Consider the following 17,995-nt stretch of genomic DNA (forward strand, 5'->3'; position numbering starts at 1 on the left):
GTGCGAAGCCTCGGATCCACTGAGAACCGCATAGTCTCCTGCACCCTTGGCCTCATGCTTGTCGGAGGGGGGCCCCGGGAAACACACCGGCTGCCCCTCCAACAGGCGTCCCTGGCTCCCCATTGGCCCCCTGGTCCCCGCCCCCCACCACCCCCTCCCGCTCCGCAGCCCCCGAGTGGCGTCAGCACGCCCGCCGGGCGTGGGCTTTAAATGCCCACCAGCGGGAGCTCAGGCGCTTCTGCCCTGGAGCGCGGTCTGTAGTAAAATCGCAGTAGTGGGAGGGGAGTGAGCCAGCGGGATTTCGAGCCGCGGAGCGCGCTGACCTCGCTCCGCCTGATGACTCCGGAGCTCAGGTCCAAGCACCGCCCATGCAGCACCCCTGAGCTCCGGGGAAGGAGAGTTAATGAAAAAACACTTAACCTTCTCCGCTGCGGAGAGTCATGAGCTGTCTGGATGTTATGTACCAAGTCTATGGTCCTCCGCAGCCCTACTTCGCAGCCGCCTACACCCCCTACCACCAGGTACGTGTCTCCTCCGGGGATTTTGGGGAGGAGTGGCGCGCCCCTGGCTTGCGGCGGCACGGCCTATACGGGAAGGTCCGCTGCGCCTCCGCGCGTCTCGGGCGTCCGACCAGGGCGGGCGCGGCCGGGATGCGGGGATTGCCGGAGCCGCCCCCAGTTGGTAGTGCAATTAGCTAACCCCTTTAGCTCGCCTGTTTGCTCTCGGGAAGCAGCTAAGCCCTGCTAATGTGAGCCTAGGTCTTCCCTGGAATAATCAGAGGAAGATGGCACGGGCTGGATTTTCTTCTTAGGGTCTGTCGGACTCCAGATTCTTCCAAGCCAGGTGCAGGTACCAGGAAATGCAGGCAAAGCCGACGCAAGGAAAACCAAACTTTGGTCCCAATGGTGAAAGTAACAACAAAACCAAAAACAAAGGTCAGCCTCTTTCTGAGATGCAAGGGCCAGTGTTCTCATCCTTGCAAGTTCGTCTCAGGAATAATTTCTTCCGTTTCAATTCTCTGGAGACCAGGGCAATTAATTCCAGATCCAGCGAATTCGTTTCAAAGAGCACCACGCAGTTTTATAATTTTTCCTTTGCGAAGTTCTGGGAGTATTTTCCGGAGTGCGATTAACCCAGCAGAGGCGAGCTTGATAGACAATACTTTGCCTTTCTCCAGCCTGAGTAGCTGAATGGGGAAGTCCTGCTCCCAACTAACACTTTAAGAAGACCACTCAACCCGGCTTCTGCAAACTCTTCAAGTTCCATTTAATTCTGCCAATTTCTCTTTTCTTCAGGCAGCGTCTGTTTGAACCATTTTCCTTCCATTTCCTCAGCTGAGGTAGCAGAAACTGAGGACAGTAGTGTAGGAAAAGAATGAAATCATACACCTGGGAGGCAGTAGGGGGTCCCCTCAGGGTTGGAAACCTACTTTGGGGAAATTGAAATACACCCCAATGCCCCAGTGGATGCTTTTGCTAATTTTGTCTGCAAATTTAGAATGTCTATTCGGAAATTTCCTGATGAATTAATGATGGACCGGGTAGGGCTTTTTTTTTTTTTTTTTTTTTTTTAACCTCCTCTTCTCCTCTTTTAAACTTCACAACTTGCAGTTTGTTTTGCCTCCGTGTTAATTTTAGGAATCAGCAGAGTTACTCATTGTAGGGGAAGATGGCATTTAGGAAGTGGTGATATTGCTAAATCTTACATCGTTTTGGCCCCAAATAACTCAAACGTTTTGGCTCCAGCTTCTGAAATGTACTTCTTCCCAGGGTGGGACTATGGCAAGCCAAGAGGAGAGAGGTGGATTGGTTTTCTGACTGGCCCTTTCTCCTCCCAGACCCTGAACCAATCTATTGCATGAAGATCTCTGTTCATTTTTGTATGATTCGGGCCGCCTCTTCAAGGCCATCTCTGCCTGCAGAATGTTTTAACACTTCTTTCAGTCCGTTGCTCGTTTCTAAGAAAATGTTCACAGAAGCTGCGCTTGCTTTTTAAAATCACTATCAGACCTGACGATTTACACCACCTCACAGCCAGGATCTTAACTTTCTTCTGTCTGCTCCTTTTTATCATTTCCTCAATGTGTATGGAGATGATGGGGTGGAAATACTCATAATCCACTGGTCTTTCCTTATTAAAGAGAAGATCTGTTTAAAAACTGATGTAGGGGTAATCAAACAAATATCAACTTGCATTTATTAAAATGACCCGTATTTCCCCAGTCATGTTACCCCAGATTTTTATCCCACACAATTCATTACTAAATGTAAAATTTCTTCCTTTATATTTCTGGTTGCCTTCCTTCACACATCCGCAGTTGCAGGGAATGGATTTTGTCGGGGTAGGGGGTTGCCCCCGCTCCTATTTCCTCAGGAGGATGTTTATCCTGTATCCTGTGCTCCTGCCCTGGATTCTCAGGCACGGAACAGTCAGGTTCTAACTGGACTTGGGTGCCCTTTACCCTTGGAGTCTGATTTTAAAAATATATCTGCCCTGAGCCCAGCTATGTGGTCAAACTCAGCTCCAAACCTATCTGCTTAGGCGTCTCCTGAGACCTTCACCCAGACATTTTAGGAGAAATTTTCCAGGAGTCAGAGGGACCAAGGACAGCAATCTTCCTTTAAGGAAGCTCGCCCTTGCTTGGGTGCAGGTTGGGAGGCCTGCTAACTAAGTTGCCCCACTATTGCTAGTTTTATGCGAACAGCACAAGGCTTAGGCCCATATGCCAGTTTCCCCATGAATACCTTAGGGATTAGGTTGAGGGAGTTAGTCTGAACTGAATTTGCCATCGCTTTTGAAACTGACATCTCTGTTCATTCTCTCTCTGAACAGAAACTAGCCTATTACTCCAAAATGCAGGAAGCCCAGGAGTGCAATGCCAGCCCCAGCAGCAGTGGCAGCGGCAGCTCCTCATTTTCCAGCCAAACCCCAGCCAGTATAAAAGAGGAAGAAGGCAGCCCAGAGAAAGAGCGCCCACCAGAGGCAGAGTACATCAACTCCCGCTGCGTCCTCTTCACTTATTTCCAGGGGGACATCAGCTCCGTGGTAGATGAACATTTCAGCAGGGCCCTGAGTCAACCCAGCAGCTACTCTCCCAGCTGTACCAGCAGCAAAACACCAAGGAGTTCTGGGCCCTGGCGAGGTGAGTATGGGGCCCTGCTGGGAACGACCCATAGAGGGTCCTTTCAGCCTGGGGTTCACCTACAGGAGCCTAAAGATATGCAGCTGAAAGAATATTAGGTGTCAGCGAAGGTGTGCAGAGGAGCATTTGGAAAGGGTAAGGAAAACGCAGGGGTAAAGGGCATGGGTATAAGAAAAAAACTCCTTGAAAAAAACACTATGCTTGGAATTGGAAGACCTAGGTTTGTGTGTTGGTTCCACCACTTCCTAGCAATATAACCTTGGACAAGTCTTTTAACCTCTTTGAGGTCACTTTATTTACTGCTTTCTTAAATTAGAATAACACCCTCCTAACGATCCCCAGAGAAGGCTGTAAGACCAACAAGAAAATGGATGTAAATATGCTGTCAAAAATGTGAGGTTTCCAGCACCCTCCCAAACCAGTGAGCAAAGGAGCTTCATCGCCAAGAACACTTTCCCAATTTGCAAACATTTTCCCAGAGGAAACAGTTCTAGAGCTCCATACAGACAAAACCTGCTTGAGAATGTCTCCAAAAACCTACCTTTGCCTTTCACCAGGCTCCAATTACTTAAGAACTCTTGAAGCAGAAGCGTCTCAATAGCAAGTAAAATAACAAAGAAACAAAAATTTAGATACAGCCAAAACACTTCTAAGAGTTTTCCCAAAATACATCCCCTTTTTATTTTTCTACCTTCCCCCACAAAACACTGCTTTTTCTACCCTAGGACAATTATTTGTTGGACAACTCAACTAAATCTCCCTTCTATTCTGAAATCTCAACTTCCCTTTATTACCAACAAGACAAAGTGGGGGAACCATTAAGTAAACTTGGCTCACTAAGCGGTATTTGATGTGTACCAAGGGGAGAAAGGAGGACTTTGTTGTAAAAACCAAAACATTTTCATTTGTCTTTGGGAGGGAAATGACAACCTTCACCCTCTTTTTTTTCCTTAGGAGACTCTGGCAGTTTGCATAAGCCTTGCCCTTAGACAAGATCCAAAAAACATTCATTTTAAATACAGAACATTCTTTTTATTCTCTGTCTAAATATGTTTAACAGGAAGATTCTTCACCACTTAGAATGCATTTTCAAACCTTAAATTCTCTAGTATATAGTGCAGATGCCTTCTACAGAGGAGGTGTACCATAAAGGCTCCATGAATTACATATCTGTCTTTCTCTCCCTTCTTACTAATGGCAACAAATTTGATCTAAATGCTGTTCTCTTAAAATGCTATCACGGGCTAGGAACCAACAGTGAAACTGACAATAGTAATAATGATTATTATTATCCCTGGCGTCCTTGCTTTGATGCAGAAAGTTAATGAAAACTTAGGATAAAAGACCTGTCTATTCGTGTCCTTCTGTGCAAATAATAGAGCTGCCCTTTAAGGTGACTAGTTTACTCTTTTGCTTGAGTTCTTGGAGAAACATATTTGAAAGAAGGTTTCTAGAAAGAAAACTAATAATAGCAGGACTTCAAAATATGTCGATGGACTTTCAGTCTGTCAGAGACGTTGTCGGGGGTCACATTTTCCGGAGCAAGACGGCTGAAACGCGAGAGGGGTAGTGAGATCACTAGGCGGCCGACCAAGAGTGGGAAGAGGTCTCTTTAGCTTGAGGAGACGTTGAGGCTGGGAAAGGGAGACCGTGTCTGCGCTGAGCCTCGGGAAGCTCCTTGAGCTTCAAGGACTTGAGTCCGGGAAGGAATCTCTCCTCTGTTACTACTCTCCCCGCCGCTTGGTTTCCACACTGAGGACCAGGCTGCGAAATGGGAGAAAGCAGGCCTCCTCCTCAGAGGGTTCCCAGAAGCCCCCATTTTGCAGTTCCCCCATCTCGCTTTCACAGGCTGCAGCCCCCTTAGAAAAATGCCGCTGCAGAGGCGGGGGCGGCCCATCCGCCCCCGACCATGGCTAGCTAGCCCTGTGCCCGCCTGGCGCCTTCGGCTCTCGGGCGGGGCGTGCAGGTCGGCCCTGATTCCAGCAGCAGTGACACGCACCTCTCTTCCTTTCCTCCAATCCGCCTCCCCGGCCTACAGACTGCTCCTTCCCGATGAGCCAGCGCAGCTTCCCTGCCTCCTTCTGGAACAGCGCGTACCAGGCGCCGGTGCCCGCGCCGCTGGGTAGCCCTCTGGCCACCGCGCACTCGGAGCTGCCCTTCGCCGCCGCCGACCCCTACTCGCCCGCCGCGCTGCATGGCCACCTGCACCAGGGCGCCACCGAGCCCTGGCACCACGCGCACCCGCACCACGCGCACCCGCATCACCCCTACGCCCTGGGCGGCGCCCTCGGCGCCCAGGCCGCCCCCTACCCGCGCCCCGCCGCGGTGCACGAAGTCTACGCGCCGCACTTCGACCCGCGCTATGGGCCGCTACTGATGCCAGCCGCCTCTGGGCGCCCGACCCGCCTCGCACCCGCCCCAGCGCCCGCGCCCGGTAGTCCTCCCTGCGAGCTCTCCGGCAAGGGCGAGCCGGCGGGCGCCGCGTGGGCCGGGCCCGGGGGGCCCTTCTCGAGCTCCTCGGGAGACGTGGCCCAGGGTCTGGGCCTCAGCGTGGACTCAGGTAAGCAGAGGAAGAAGTTTGGTCTCCGCGGAGCCCCTCGGCCCCGTACCCGACCCTGGGCTGTACCTAGACCCCCTTAATCCTCCTTGGACACCTTTAATTCTGTGACTCAAGGATCTACATGCCACGGTCGTGTTTCCACTGATAGATGGCCGTGTGCCATGCGTGTAGTAGGACCCTACCCTAACCTGGCTGGTAAATGTTACAGAGGACTTTTAAAATAATAATAATAATAATAATAATAATAATAATAATAAAATTTAGTGGAAAAGTTCTAGCTCTGCGCTGTTCAATACTGTAGCCGCTAGCCACGTGGGGCTACTGAGCACTTGGCACGTGGTGAGGCCGAATTAAGATGTGCTGTCAGTGTATGATACACACTGGATTTCCAAATCTTCGTGCAGAAAGAGAATGTAAGCTTCATCTCGTTAATACTTTTATATTGATTACATGTTGAAATATTTTCGACACATTGCATATCGATTATAAAAATTAATTTTCATCTCTTTCTTTTTACTTTTTTCCCAATTGTGGCTACTAGAATATTTAGAATTATGCTTATGGCTCCCGTTGCATTTCTATTGGACAGCGCTGATCTAGAATAGCTGCTGAGAGTACAATTTAAAATCTTCTGTGTCTTGGGGGATCTTGTCACGTAGTGACAGTTGTAAGGAAAGAAAAATGCGATACTGATATCAAGTTAATTGCCAAATAAAATAGATCTCTTAAAAATGTAAATCTTAAAGAATATTTTTAAATGACAATCCTAAATCTTTGGCTTAAAGTATTTGAAACGTACAGTCTAATAAGGGTTTGCTTTTTTGCTGTCTTGTCTTATTTTTAGGGCAAATGAAAGAAATAGTTATATAATAAGTGAGATCGCTGGGTTTATAGTCTGCCCACTGCCCCTTTCCTCAAGTGATTTGAGTTTTCTGTTTGCTTTGCTTTTACTTTCAGTCACCCACCCCCGCCCCGCCCCCAACTTTAGGTGAAGTCTGTGACTTTCACAGTAAAACCGTGGTGTTTTGTCTTTCTTTCCTTAAATATCTTGTGCCTTCCCTCCCCCATTCCTTCTTTCTCCCTCCCTTTCTCTTCCTCCTCCTCCTCCTCCTCCTCTTCTTCTTCTTCTTCCCTCCTCCTCCTCCTTCTTCTTCCTCTCTCTCTCTTTCTCTCTCTCTCTCTCTCTCTCTCTCTCTCTCTCTCTCTCTCTCTCTCCCTCCCCTTCCCTCCCTCTCCACCTCGTCTCTCTATCTTCTCTCTATTTTCAGGTTTGCAGCCTCAGGACAAAAGCAAGGATGTGTACTGGTTTTAGACCGCCCACCTTCTTCCCTGTAGGTCTCTGCATAGTGCAATTGATGGCACTCAGAGCTGAAATGGAGTGGGTTTGTAACAGCTTCTGATCTTGGTTTGCAGCTCGTCGTTATTCCCTCTGTGGTGCATCCCTCCTGAGCTGATCTGCTGACCCAGGGTTTCCCCTTCCCCTTCCCTTCTGACCAGCCTTGGAGGCTCAGCATCTGTGCCTCTCACTCCGTGGATGAGGACATGGGGGAAGGCAGAGACTTCAGACTTCTCAGTGTATTGGGAAAACCAAAAACCACAATTACAGAAATTCATCTAAAAATAAGTCCTGCTGCAGAAAGAGCAAATCCAAAGACTCCGAGTTATGTTTAATGACTTTTGGCCGAATCACTGGAAATATCTGTGGTGAGATTGCTGAGTCAGGTGATATGATATCATAAGCTTTCTTGGAAAGGGGGAAAGAAAATGAAACTTTTTGGTGTGAATATTTTTTATGCTGATGTGAATTATTTGGTTAGGTAGTGTGATTGTAGCACTACTACTGTCAGGTTTTAAATTGTATGTGTACTTGCATTTAAGACTGTGGTAGAGAAGTAAAGAGAAGTCAATTCCTTCTTCCTCACCTCTCAGCCTCCAGATCCCTTCCTGCCCATCCCTTCCCTACAATGCCGACTCCAGACGCAAAGATACATTTTTTTCCTTTGGACTGTGAACATGGAAGCCTCAGCCTGAATGTGAGTGGCAAGTGGCTTATCTGGAACCACCTGCCCAAGTCTTACTAAAATGCAGCTGTTGTTAGACAACTGTTTAAAACTCCAGAAATACATCACCCAAGGTGGCACTTCTCCGTATTTGGCAGAACAATTGCAATTGCACTGGATATATTTTATATATATATATATATATATATGTATGCATATATATCATGTTTTTTACAAGGAACATTTTACGATGAAAGAAGAAACACTTCTCTGCCTTCTCTCCCACGAATTCTGTCCCTGTATCCTCTGGATGTAAAAAGCAAGGAAAGACCCCAACTGTCTCCATGGAGAAGAACTAGGAATCACCACAAGGGGACGAAATGTACATGAAGTCTCCATTACCTCGAATTTTTTTCTCAGCCTCTCTGGTTGCGATTTGGTCACTTTAGTGTTGGGGCAGGGGAAAGGGTCTGTGCGTGGGCAAAGCTGAAGGTGATAAGGAAGAAGAGATGAACATTAAAGATGTCTATTTACTATGAGTTCACTGTGTTGTTTCATAAAAAGAAAATAAATAACTTAGTTTTTTTCTAGTAGAATAAAATAACACAGTAGTATGATTTGATGTCAGTAGTATTACATATGTATAGATATAGATAGATGTAGATAGATAGATAGATCTTTACGTGTTTCCATCGTGTTTGCTGTGCTATGAATATGTTAGCTGTTCCCATCTCACATCAACCTTGGAGAATGAGAAGTTAGGTACCCCTGTCTGTTTTACAGATAAGAAAATTGTGGCCTACAGAGGCCAAGGGCTTGCCTGTTAGCATTCAGAAGTTAGAAGCAAAGATGGTACAAAAAGCACTACCTGTAGACCATTCAGTCAAGTACAGATTTATTATTTTCCAGAAAAGAATTATTGTTACATGTTTAATTCTAGACTCAAGACAGTAGAGTCATCAGTTAAAAGTGTTTTTGAAATATTGGCTATTTTATATTTTAATAAACTAGGCTAAGAAACCAAATCTCTCACTAGGCAAAGAAGATGCTTAAGAAAGAAACTGGTAGTTTTTCTCCTTGTTTCCTCTTGATGCCAAAGTTCGTTCTGTTCTTTCACAAAAGTGTCTGGTAGAGAGGTTTTGTGTGCTGCTCAAATTGCCCTTGTACCTCATTAATGCATAAAAATATTAGTCCAAATCTTGATCTTCATTATAACATGAGAGGCAAATATAATTTATCTTGGATAAGTCTCAAGAATTGGAAGCAGTTAAGGGATCTAACTCACAGCATGAGCTTGGCAGAGCTCCCCATACCCTCTTTCTGTCATTTGGCTACCTGTGAAGTACACATGATCATTCCAGAAATATGGTTTGCACTCTGATGGAAGATACTCTATGATTACGTACATCACATGTGAAAGCAATAATCATAACTAATGTTAATTGTTTATCATGCACTGGGCACTGATCTCTAGAGATTAACTCATTTAAACCTCACAACAATTCTATATGGTATTTATTGTGATGTTCTCCTTCTTACCTATTAGAAAACTAAGGCACACAGAGGAGAAATAATTTGCCTAGTTATGAAGCTCATCAGTGGCAAAGTTAGGCTGAAAACCCGGGTAGCCCTCATGCAGGGCTGCACTGTTATTCACTGCATGACTGCTTGTCTAATTCTGATTTGTCTCTTTGCTTTTCAATGTTGGGCTTATTTTCTCCACAATAGATGTATAAAGAAAGGAAAAAAGTCAGAGAAGCACAGATTGATGATGCTTTGGTAGAACTTACAGAATCCCAATTCTCAAAAGAACTGTCATAAGGCATTGTCCAAACTCCATCAAATGACACTACTTAGACTATTCAGTAAGGTACAGCTCTCTACTCTCCAGGAGGGAATTATTATTGCTTCTCTTATTCACTTCAGTGTTTAACAGCCTTCACCACTCTGAAATTCTTCACACCCAACCTGATCAAGCTGTGTAAGAGTTAGCCTGAGGTTTGAACATTGAAGCAATAACTAAAATTAACTTTGGACTTCTCTGTGGATTTTTTTAATCCATGTTCCACTGGCATGAATCCCTGGTATATACAAGTGTAAATAAAATGCATTAAGTCCCAGTGCGCTTTTCAGAATTTCCTACTAAATATACTGTTGAAGAAAGCATGACAGTGCGTTATCTGCTGGACACCTCCATGTATTCCCCATTGGAAGAGGCTGTTTACCTGTACCCCACCTGCGTTAACACTCACAAGATCTGTGATCAGAACCCACAGGGAACATTTTCCCACCCACAAGGTTCTGATTACTGAAACTTCTCTCCTAAGCTACATCTGACCCGAATATCAGGTTGCTGGTGAGGAGACTCATTCACTGGAACTGGCCTTTGGGGCGGTCCTGAACAGACCGTCCAGACTGCTGAGCCAGTCCAGGCTCCAGCGACCTGGCACGTATGACACACGAACCACAGCTTTTTCTCCATTCCACACCTTCATAAGGTAGAAATGCAAGATGACCTAGATCCATAATGATTCGGTTCTGTGTAATAAGAGCATCAAAGAGAACTTTGGAGAAATGGTAGCCCCAACTGACATTCTTCGGGCTTACTTCAAGTCACACAAAATGTGAACTCTCATACCTGTCTTGTTAATAGTAGTCAAACCATGCAGATTCGATAACGTTCCAGCAGTTGAAAAAAGGACATTCAAGGAAACGAGGGATGGCATAAGGAAAGGCAAACATGACTTTTTTACATATGTTATACCTGGTCAGGGGGCTCAGAGAAAGGTTACATTCTCCTCTAATCACCCCCTTTGGCACTAGTGTCCTCCTTGCCCACAGCTTTCTCTTTGCACTTGGCCTTGGTCGAAGGAGAGGTGATGAAAAGGAAAGAGACGGCTCTCCACCACCAAGTAATCCTTTTGCCGATTGCCCTCTGGCTGAGAATTTGGTCACCCAGCTACAGGGAATTCTATCTGTTCTATTCCTTCAGTGTAAAAAGAGTTGCTATCCCGTCTCATTTCCCCTTTGAAGTTCTATTTAAATGCATGGCAAATTCTAGCAATATCTTAAGATTGATTTGGGTCTGGATGGGAGATGGCGGATGTTGAGACTCAGAAACCCTGCTGAGCACTTCTGTTTTCGCTCTTTCTGGGTAAGTACTGTATTTTCTGTGCCCTTCTACATCTGGAAAAAACAACTCTTCAGGTAACTTTAATTTTCATTTTGCTTAGAATCAAAAAGCCTGCATTTCTGTGCAGGCGTGCACATATTCTGTCAAAATAAAGAACTTTTTTAAGCACTTAGTGATCAATTACTTTGGAGTTGGAGGGGATAAAAAATAAATAGAATTAAACAAACTGCTTTCATGTAAATGCTATGTCCATACATTGAATTTATTAATGTAATTAATTAGGATGTCATCTAAGCATGGAAGAAAAATGGAAAGATATGTGAAAATACTTTAAAAATAAATGAAACTGAAAAACCTAAGATCACTTTGTAAAATTGCTTTAACAGTTTGTTGACAATTCGCATGCAAATAGTTCACATTTTTATGGTACTCGCCAAGCTGTTTTCTCTGTATATTTCATTTTTTCTTACTAGATTTTTAGGATTTATTATATATTCCTAAAATCTGGAGTAAAGGAATAAATATAAAACAGTATCATTATTACCATTGCTGTCTGTATGTAACTGAAATTGTGACATTTATAAAAGCAGCAGGGTTAAGCAAACATAAATTTCACATTTCCTAAACACCAACTTTTGCTTATTGCCTATAAATATAAAGCTTTAGTAATACAAATATGGTGTCTGCACAATAGAATCTATCCACAAATACACACACACATGCGCGCGCGCGTGCGCACACACACACACACACACACACACACACACACACACACATACACACAGATGCAGACCTAAAGAGAAATCAGAGACATTATGCCCTCAGACAGGCACAGGCACAAATGATTATTCTCACTTGACAGACCAACTGTACTGCTCTTTCCTTGTATTTCACTCCAGCCCCAGAGGGCTGGATCAGGAAAGAGACACTTGATAGCTGCTGTTTCCGTGGTTGAAATATTTGTGAAGTTAACGCATAATCTGAAAGCAGAAGCTAATAAATTATAGGGTGCTAATTGGAGCTAGAATGGAGCTGTCAATCATGTTATCCTAAACACAGAGAGACCCTCATAACCTAAAAAGGCAATGTAGCCTCCAAAAACAGCTCCCATTTGTTTCCAGCCATGACCTCCAAATATCACGTCCAGGCAAGGAGCGGCCACTGACAAGTGTCAGCAGAGGTGATTCTGCTAATCCAAGTTGACTTTAAGAGACAGGCAAATTTTCTTTTCTAGGGAAAAGAGTAAGATATTTTGCTGAATAATTAATTTTTAATCTTTAGAGAAATACATACATTATGTGTGTGTGTGTGTATATATGTGTATATATATCCACACCTTATTAGAATGTGTGTCTATATATGTACCTTTCTAGAATAATTATTACTTTGGTAAAGCATGTGACCCTTCATTTGGAATTTTTCACTTTAAAATTACTGAGTTAACTCAGTAGGAGAAAACCTGAAGTTCTCCACAACACAGTGTCAGATCTACCTCAAATTATAGTATTTCTGTGAGTTTCTGGTGTATTCTTGTGAAACTAAGCTCCTCTAAAACAAAAATGGAGACATCCGAATTTGCACTGTCTTACTGGAATTCAGTTATTTCATTTAGAAAAGCAGCAGCAGCATGTTTCCCATTCCTTTGTTTTGTCCTTAGACTCAGTAAGCTTTACTTCTGCTTATCTCCAAGTGTTTCAAAATGGCTACAATGGCTTTGCTCAAACTATCCTCTCATAATTGTTTCCACTTTCTATCAAAAATGTATAAATGAATAAATATATTATTATTACATGTAAGAAATTTAGGTTAAAGGTAAACTAAACTTTCAAAAATGAAATTAAAGAATTAGAACTTTTTTTATTCCTAATCAATATTTGCACCACTCTAAATGATCTAGTAGGCAATTAGAAACTTTTACTAATGTGTATTTTTGGAGTACATACTTTAATCTCTACTATATTTACAACTAGGAAAATATTCCATTTACGTTGTAATTTTGAAGCTTCTTTAGAATACTTCAAATAAAAATTACTTTCACTCAGAAAAAAATTAAGGATCTTAAAATTCTAAGCACGCACTTGCTAGAAACAACAATTATGATTGAGATCATTGATGGGAATGTCCCGAACTCATTTCTTTTCCTGCTAATTCTCAAACTATAGTGTTGCTCTTATTTTTGGCAACTACATTATTGGCCCTTTGGCAATAATGGTATTATCAAGAAATTGGATTAAAAATGATTTATTTTTAAATTTATTTTTACCAGTACAATCCTATTTCATGTTTTCTTTTTCTAAGAGTATTTTACCCAAAGTATAATCTGTTATTCCCAATGTATACAATGTATAAGCAATTGGATTTTTTCCCTCTAGTATCAAATGACTCTTTATTCATTGTAACAGCTTTTTGATGGGATTTTCTGATATCTTTAGAAGTACTACCTAAAGGTACTGTGTTAGTAATATTCCAAGTAGTAGTCCACCTTGCTTTGTGGAGTGTGAAATCCCATTTTTACCTCAGGCAGTTTCTTCTCTACACTCAGAAACTGACAAAGGTCGCTGATGGACAGATATTGGTAAGAAACGTAGAGAACAGGGCTTATGATGTTTGTTCTTCCTTGTTCAAATACTTCTTTTAAAAACATATTCTTCACTTATACTTTTTTAAAGACATAACAAATGATCCGGGGAAAAGGCCTACACCCTGAGGGAAAACAACTATGAGGTTATATTCAGTTGGAATTGGCGAGATGAAGATTTATTCACAATTTTATACTTAACAGTTCCAAACTAGTTAATAAATTAAGACAGTAATACCAGACACCATCATCTCACATTGAAACTTGGGATGTCTGGTCATTCGATGTTTAAGGAATGGTGTATAGATAAGACTGGAAATTGGCCGGGCGCGGTGGCTCAAGCCTGTAATCCCAGCACTTTGGGAGGCCGAGACGGGCGGATCACGAGGTCAGGAGATCGAGACCATCCTGGCTAACCCGGTGAAACCCCGTCTCTACTAAAAAATACAAAAAAAAACTAGCCGGGCGCGGTGGCGGGCGCCTGTAGTCCCAGCTACTCGGGAGGCTGAGGCAGGAGAATGGCATGAACCCGGGAGGCGGAGCTTGCAGTGAGCTGAGATCCGGCCACTGCACTCCAGCCTGGGCGACAGAGTGAGACTCCGTCTCAAAAAAAAAAAAAAAAAAAAAAAAAAAAAAAAAAAAAAAAGACTGGAAATTTTATAAATTTATCATGGAATACTGCCATCTCTTAATTTTGCTTGAGATATAAAGTATTGAAACTAAAAAAGAAAAATAAACAATGTTTCACAATCATAATGAATACTCATGCTGCCAATTAATGCAAGCGTTGGGTCTTACAGATCCAAATGAGGCAGAAAGTACAAGTGCCACTGAATCTTCCTGTGTCACAGAACAGCAACAAGGGCAACACATTAAATATTAAAATAAAATAAATTATACAATTTAACAGTATGTATTTTTCACATCATAAAATCTTCTGGCTACATTTTCTAGTGTTACTTTAGGGTGCATATTTAGTTTTCCTTCTTTATCAGAGGAAGTTCTAATTGGAACTCAATTACACGCCCTTAATTCTCATTGTCCTTATTGTAAACAGAAAAACTCTAGAAGTGACACTAAAAAATGCTTCACATGATAGCTTTTAGTTTACTGATCTATTTATTGTGCTTGCCTATCCTGTGTCTCCATGTCAATTATCAGAATTAACTTAGAGTTATCTTGTCTAAGTTTTCAGGAGGATATCAAGGTCATCACTGGGAAAGAACTCAGCACACTGGTACACAAGAAGTTACCAGAGTACCTAAACACAATTGTTCTGGTTGACTGTTCCCCTGAGTAGTCTGCAACATTTTCTCTTATATTCCACAGAAGGTCCTTGTGAATTCCTACCTCCCAGCAGGTTAGAAAACCTTCACCCTCACTGTCATCTTAATCAAATGCAATCTGTTCTTCAAGTCTAGATTAGTTCTGTCTCTTCTACGAAACCTTGTCTCCCCACCACACCACAGTATATGGTCTCACCCTTAGGGAACTCTTACCACCTAATGGCTACACCACTTATTTGGCACTTATGTAGCAATAACATTTCATGACACAAGTTTAGGAGTTCTGAGATTGCAGTAGTCCTACAGATCATTCTGTTGACCCTTGACTTACAATATTCATTAACCTTAGCTAGATATTAAGTACACTGAGCAAGTATCACCAATTATTATGAAAAAACACAGTGTATTAAAATATTTTACTGTATTGAAACAAATTTTAAAATATAGGTTGATCTGAAGTTTGGAGTACAAGTTAGAAAAAGAAAAACTGGCTGGAAGCCTGTTTCATTAAAGAAAATCCTCTTATTAAAAGGAGTGGAGAGAGATTCTATCACATTTCATAGGAGCCAATTAGTATCAGATATCCTTTTCCTGCCCTTATATCCTGAGCCTCAATCTCTGTCTTCTGCTCAAAGATATCATTTCAACAATTATCTTCTCTTCATCCTGCATCATTTCTTTTCCCTCTCTATTAAAGTACTCCCATTAATAAACACAAGCTGTAATATTTCCTGTCTTTAAAAACACACACAAACCCAAGACAAAACCTCCCTTGACCCATCTTCTTCCAATTGCTACCTCACTTCTCTGTTCCCTTTAAATGGAAAAATGCCTTAAATGAGTCATCTTTGTTCTCTCCATTTACTTTTTCATTTTCTCCTGCACCTATTTTAATTTAGCTTCCCCTACACACAAACTTGTCAAGGGCAACCATTAGCTCCATGTGTTTAAACTTTAAGAGCAGTTATCCTAAGTAGTCTTTTAAATTGTCCTATCAATAGGATGATATATAAGTTTGGATCCTCTGAGAAGCAAATGCCAAGACACATACCATGCACTTGAAGTCTTATTAATATGTTCTAGCAAATATACTACATAAGGCATAGCAACTGTAACTGATGCCATTATTGGAGTTAACTTATGGTATTCTACACTCCTTCTCCAAGATCTATCCAGTTTTGGCAGGAGCCCTAGTGAATTAAATGGAGATATGATAGAAGCCATGAACCCTGAAACCTTTAGATCTTTAATAGTGGCACTAATCACTGTCATCCACCTGAGATTTGTGTTGTTTTTGATTTACAATTTGGGCTGAGGGAGGGGAAGGAAAAGGGGGCCAGTTTTAAAGGTTTCCACTTGGCCTTCCACACTATGGTATCTTTTGCCACACAGGCCGTAGATTCAGTGAGGGGGTTACGCCAACCACAAAATATGTTGATCCCAATTACACATTTAAAGAGTAGGAAAATGACCACTGGGTGGGGCTGTGGACCGAGTGGACACATTGTAAGTTAGATTTTAGCCAGAATGTAATTTAACACCTGCTCCCATAAGCCCCACTTTAACAGAAGGACTAAGATAATGCATCAGGTTTCTGGATACCCATATCAACTCAGACCCGGTATCCAACTGTCTGAAATGTCTGGGAATTCCCCCTTCCTTCAGTGTACAGTCACTGGAGCACATGGCCATAGTTTCCATTGCAGTATATGCCTGTGATGATGTTGCAGGGTCCTTCCACTGTCAGTTGACAAGTTGAAAACCCAAAAATTGCCTCAGGTCTGGGCATTGGGCAAGGATCACAATTTTTATCAGAAACACCACGATAGCCCCGTGTTTCTTCAATTTTGCTTTTGTGATCATTAACCTTAGGTGTCACATTTTTGCCTTTGTGATAGTTAATTTTAGGTGTCAACTTAACTGGATTAAGAGATACCCAGATAGCTGGTAACACATTGTTTCTGTATATGTCTGAAAGTGTGTTTCTGAAAGAAATTGACATTTGAATTAGTGGACTAAGTAAGAAACATCTTTCTGTATTGAATGTGGATAGGCATCATCTGGTTGGCTGGGTGCCTGGATAGAATAAAAAGGCAGAGGAAAAGCTAATTTGCTCTTATTCTTTCTTCTGCAGCGGAGACACCCATATTCTCCTTCCCTTGGCTGTTAGAACTCCAGGTTCTCTGGCCCTCAGATTCAGGAACTTGCACTAGTTGCTCCCTGCAGGTTCTCAGACTTTTGCCTTGGAAAGAGCCTTACACCATTGGCTCCCCTGGTTCTCAGGCCTTCAGACTTGGACTGAGTCAGGCTACTAAATTCCCTGGATTTCCAGCTTGCAGGTGGCAAATCGCAGGACTTCTCTACCTCCATAATCATGAGAACCAATCCCCTTAGTAAGTCCCATCTCATCTATCTATCTATCTATCTATCTATCTATCTATCTATCTATCTTTCTATCATATATCTTTCTACCATCTATTTATATATCCCATCAGTTGTGTTTATCTTAAGAACCTGATTAATAAAGCCTTCTACTGATTTTGGATGTTAAGGACTGGCTGTTCATTTATTTTGCCCTACAGATAACATGCTTTGATACGGTTTGCCTGTATCCCCCACCCAGATCTCATCTTGAATTGTAGTTCCCATAACCCCCATGTGTCATGGAAGGGACTTGGTGGGAAGTAATTGAGTCATAGGGATGGTTATCCTAATGCTGTTCTCATGATAGTGAGTGAGTTCTCATGAGATCTGACAGTTTTATAAGGGACTTTTCCCCCTTTGCTCAGCACTTCTCCTTCCTGCCATTGTGTGAAGGACATGTTTTGTTTCCACTTCTGCCATGATTGTTAAGTTTCCTGAAGCCTCCCCAGCTCTGCAGAACTGTGAGTCAATTAAACCTCTTTCCTTTATAAATTACCCAGGCTCAGGTATTTCTTCATAGCAGTGTGAGAAGAAACTAACACATGCTTTATTAACTATCTCCACAATATCTAGACTCAAGCCCCTTTGGCGTCCTCTCTGTCATTAGTGATGAGGGTCCCTGGCTTCTGGTGGTCAAGTGCAGCCATCTGGCCTCTATTACTTTAGGCCCACGTCATGACCATGGATGTTAACAAGCTCAGCTCTGGATCTGCCTCTCCTGCCAAAAGCTCTGCCTGCAGAGGAGACCATCACTGAGCTTCTTCATGATGCTTGTGAGGCCCCTTTCATCAGCACATTCCTGATGATCTTGATGAATGCTGCATCTTCTGGTGGGTCTTCTGGCTTCACATTATATGTCTACTTAAGCATTC

General features: G+C 42.8%; 1 protein-coding gene across 2 annotated transcripts; it reads left to right on the forward strand.

Annotated features, from left to right (window-relative positions):
• Positions 1–234: 234 nt before the first annotated feature.
• On the forward strand, positions 235–8,241 carry VGLL2 (vestigial like family member 2). Of its 2 annotated transcripts, none has more exons than XM_077998866.1 (4): positions 235–521; positions 2,833–3,142; positions 5,181–5,702; positions 6,971–8,241. In XM_077998866.1, the coding sequence occupies exons 1-4, from the start codon at positions 441–443 to the stop codon at positions 7,012–7,014; spliced, it is 957 nt and encodes a 318-aa protein (XP_077854992.1). In that variant the 5' UTR covers positions 235–440; the 3' UTR covers positions 7,015–8,241.
• Positions 8,242–17,995: the final 9,754 nt, after the last annotated feature.

Source organism: Macaca mulatta, chromosome 4 (genome assembly GCF_049350105.2).
Source record: "Macaca mulatta isolate MMU2019108-1 chromosome 4, T2T-MMU8v2.0, whole genome shotgun sequence".
NCBI lineage: Eukaryota > Metazoa > Chordata > Mammalia > Primates > Cercopithecidae > Macaca > Macaca mulatta.

Excerpts from the sequence above, each read along its gene's own strand:
- VGLL2 (XM_077998866.1), top strand. The coding sequence starts at position 441 with ATGAGCTGTCTGGATGTTATGTACCAAGTCTATGGTCCTCCGCAGCCC. Across the intron at positions 522-2,832 it reads CCTACACCCCCTACCACCAG|AAACTAGCCTATTACTCCAA; the intron begins GTACGTGTCTCC and ends CTCTCTGAACAG. Across the intron at positions 3,143-5,180 it reads GAGTTCTGGGCCCTGGCGAG|ACTGCTCCTTCCCGATGAGC; the intron begins GTGAGTATGGGG and ends CCCGGCCTACAG.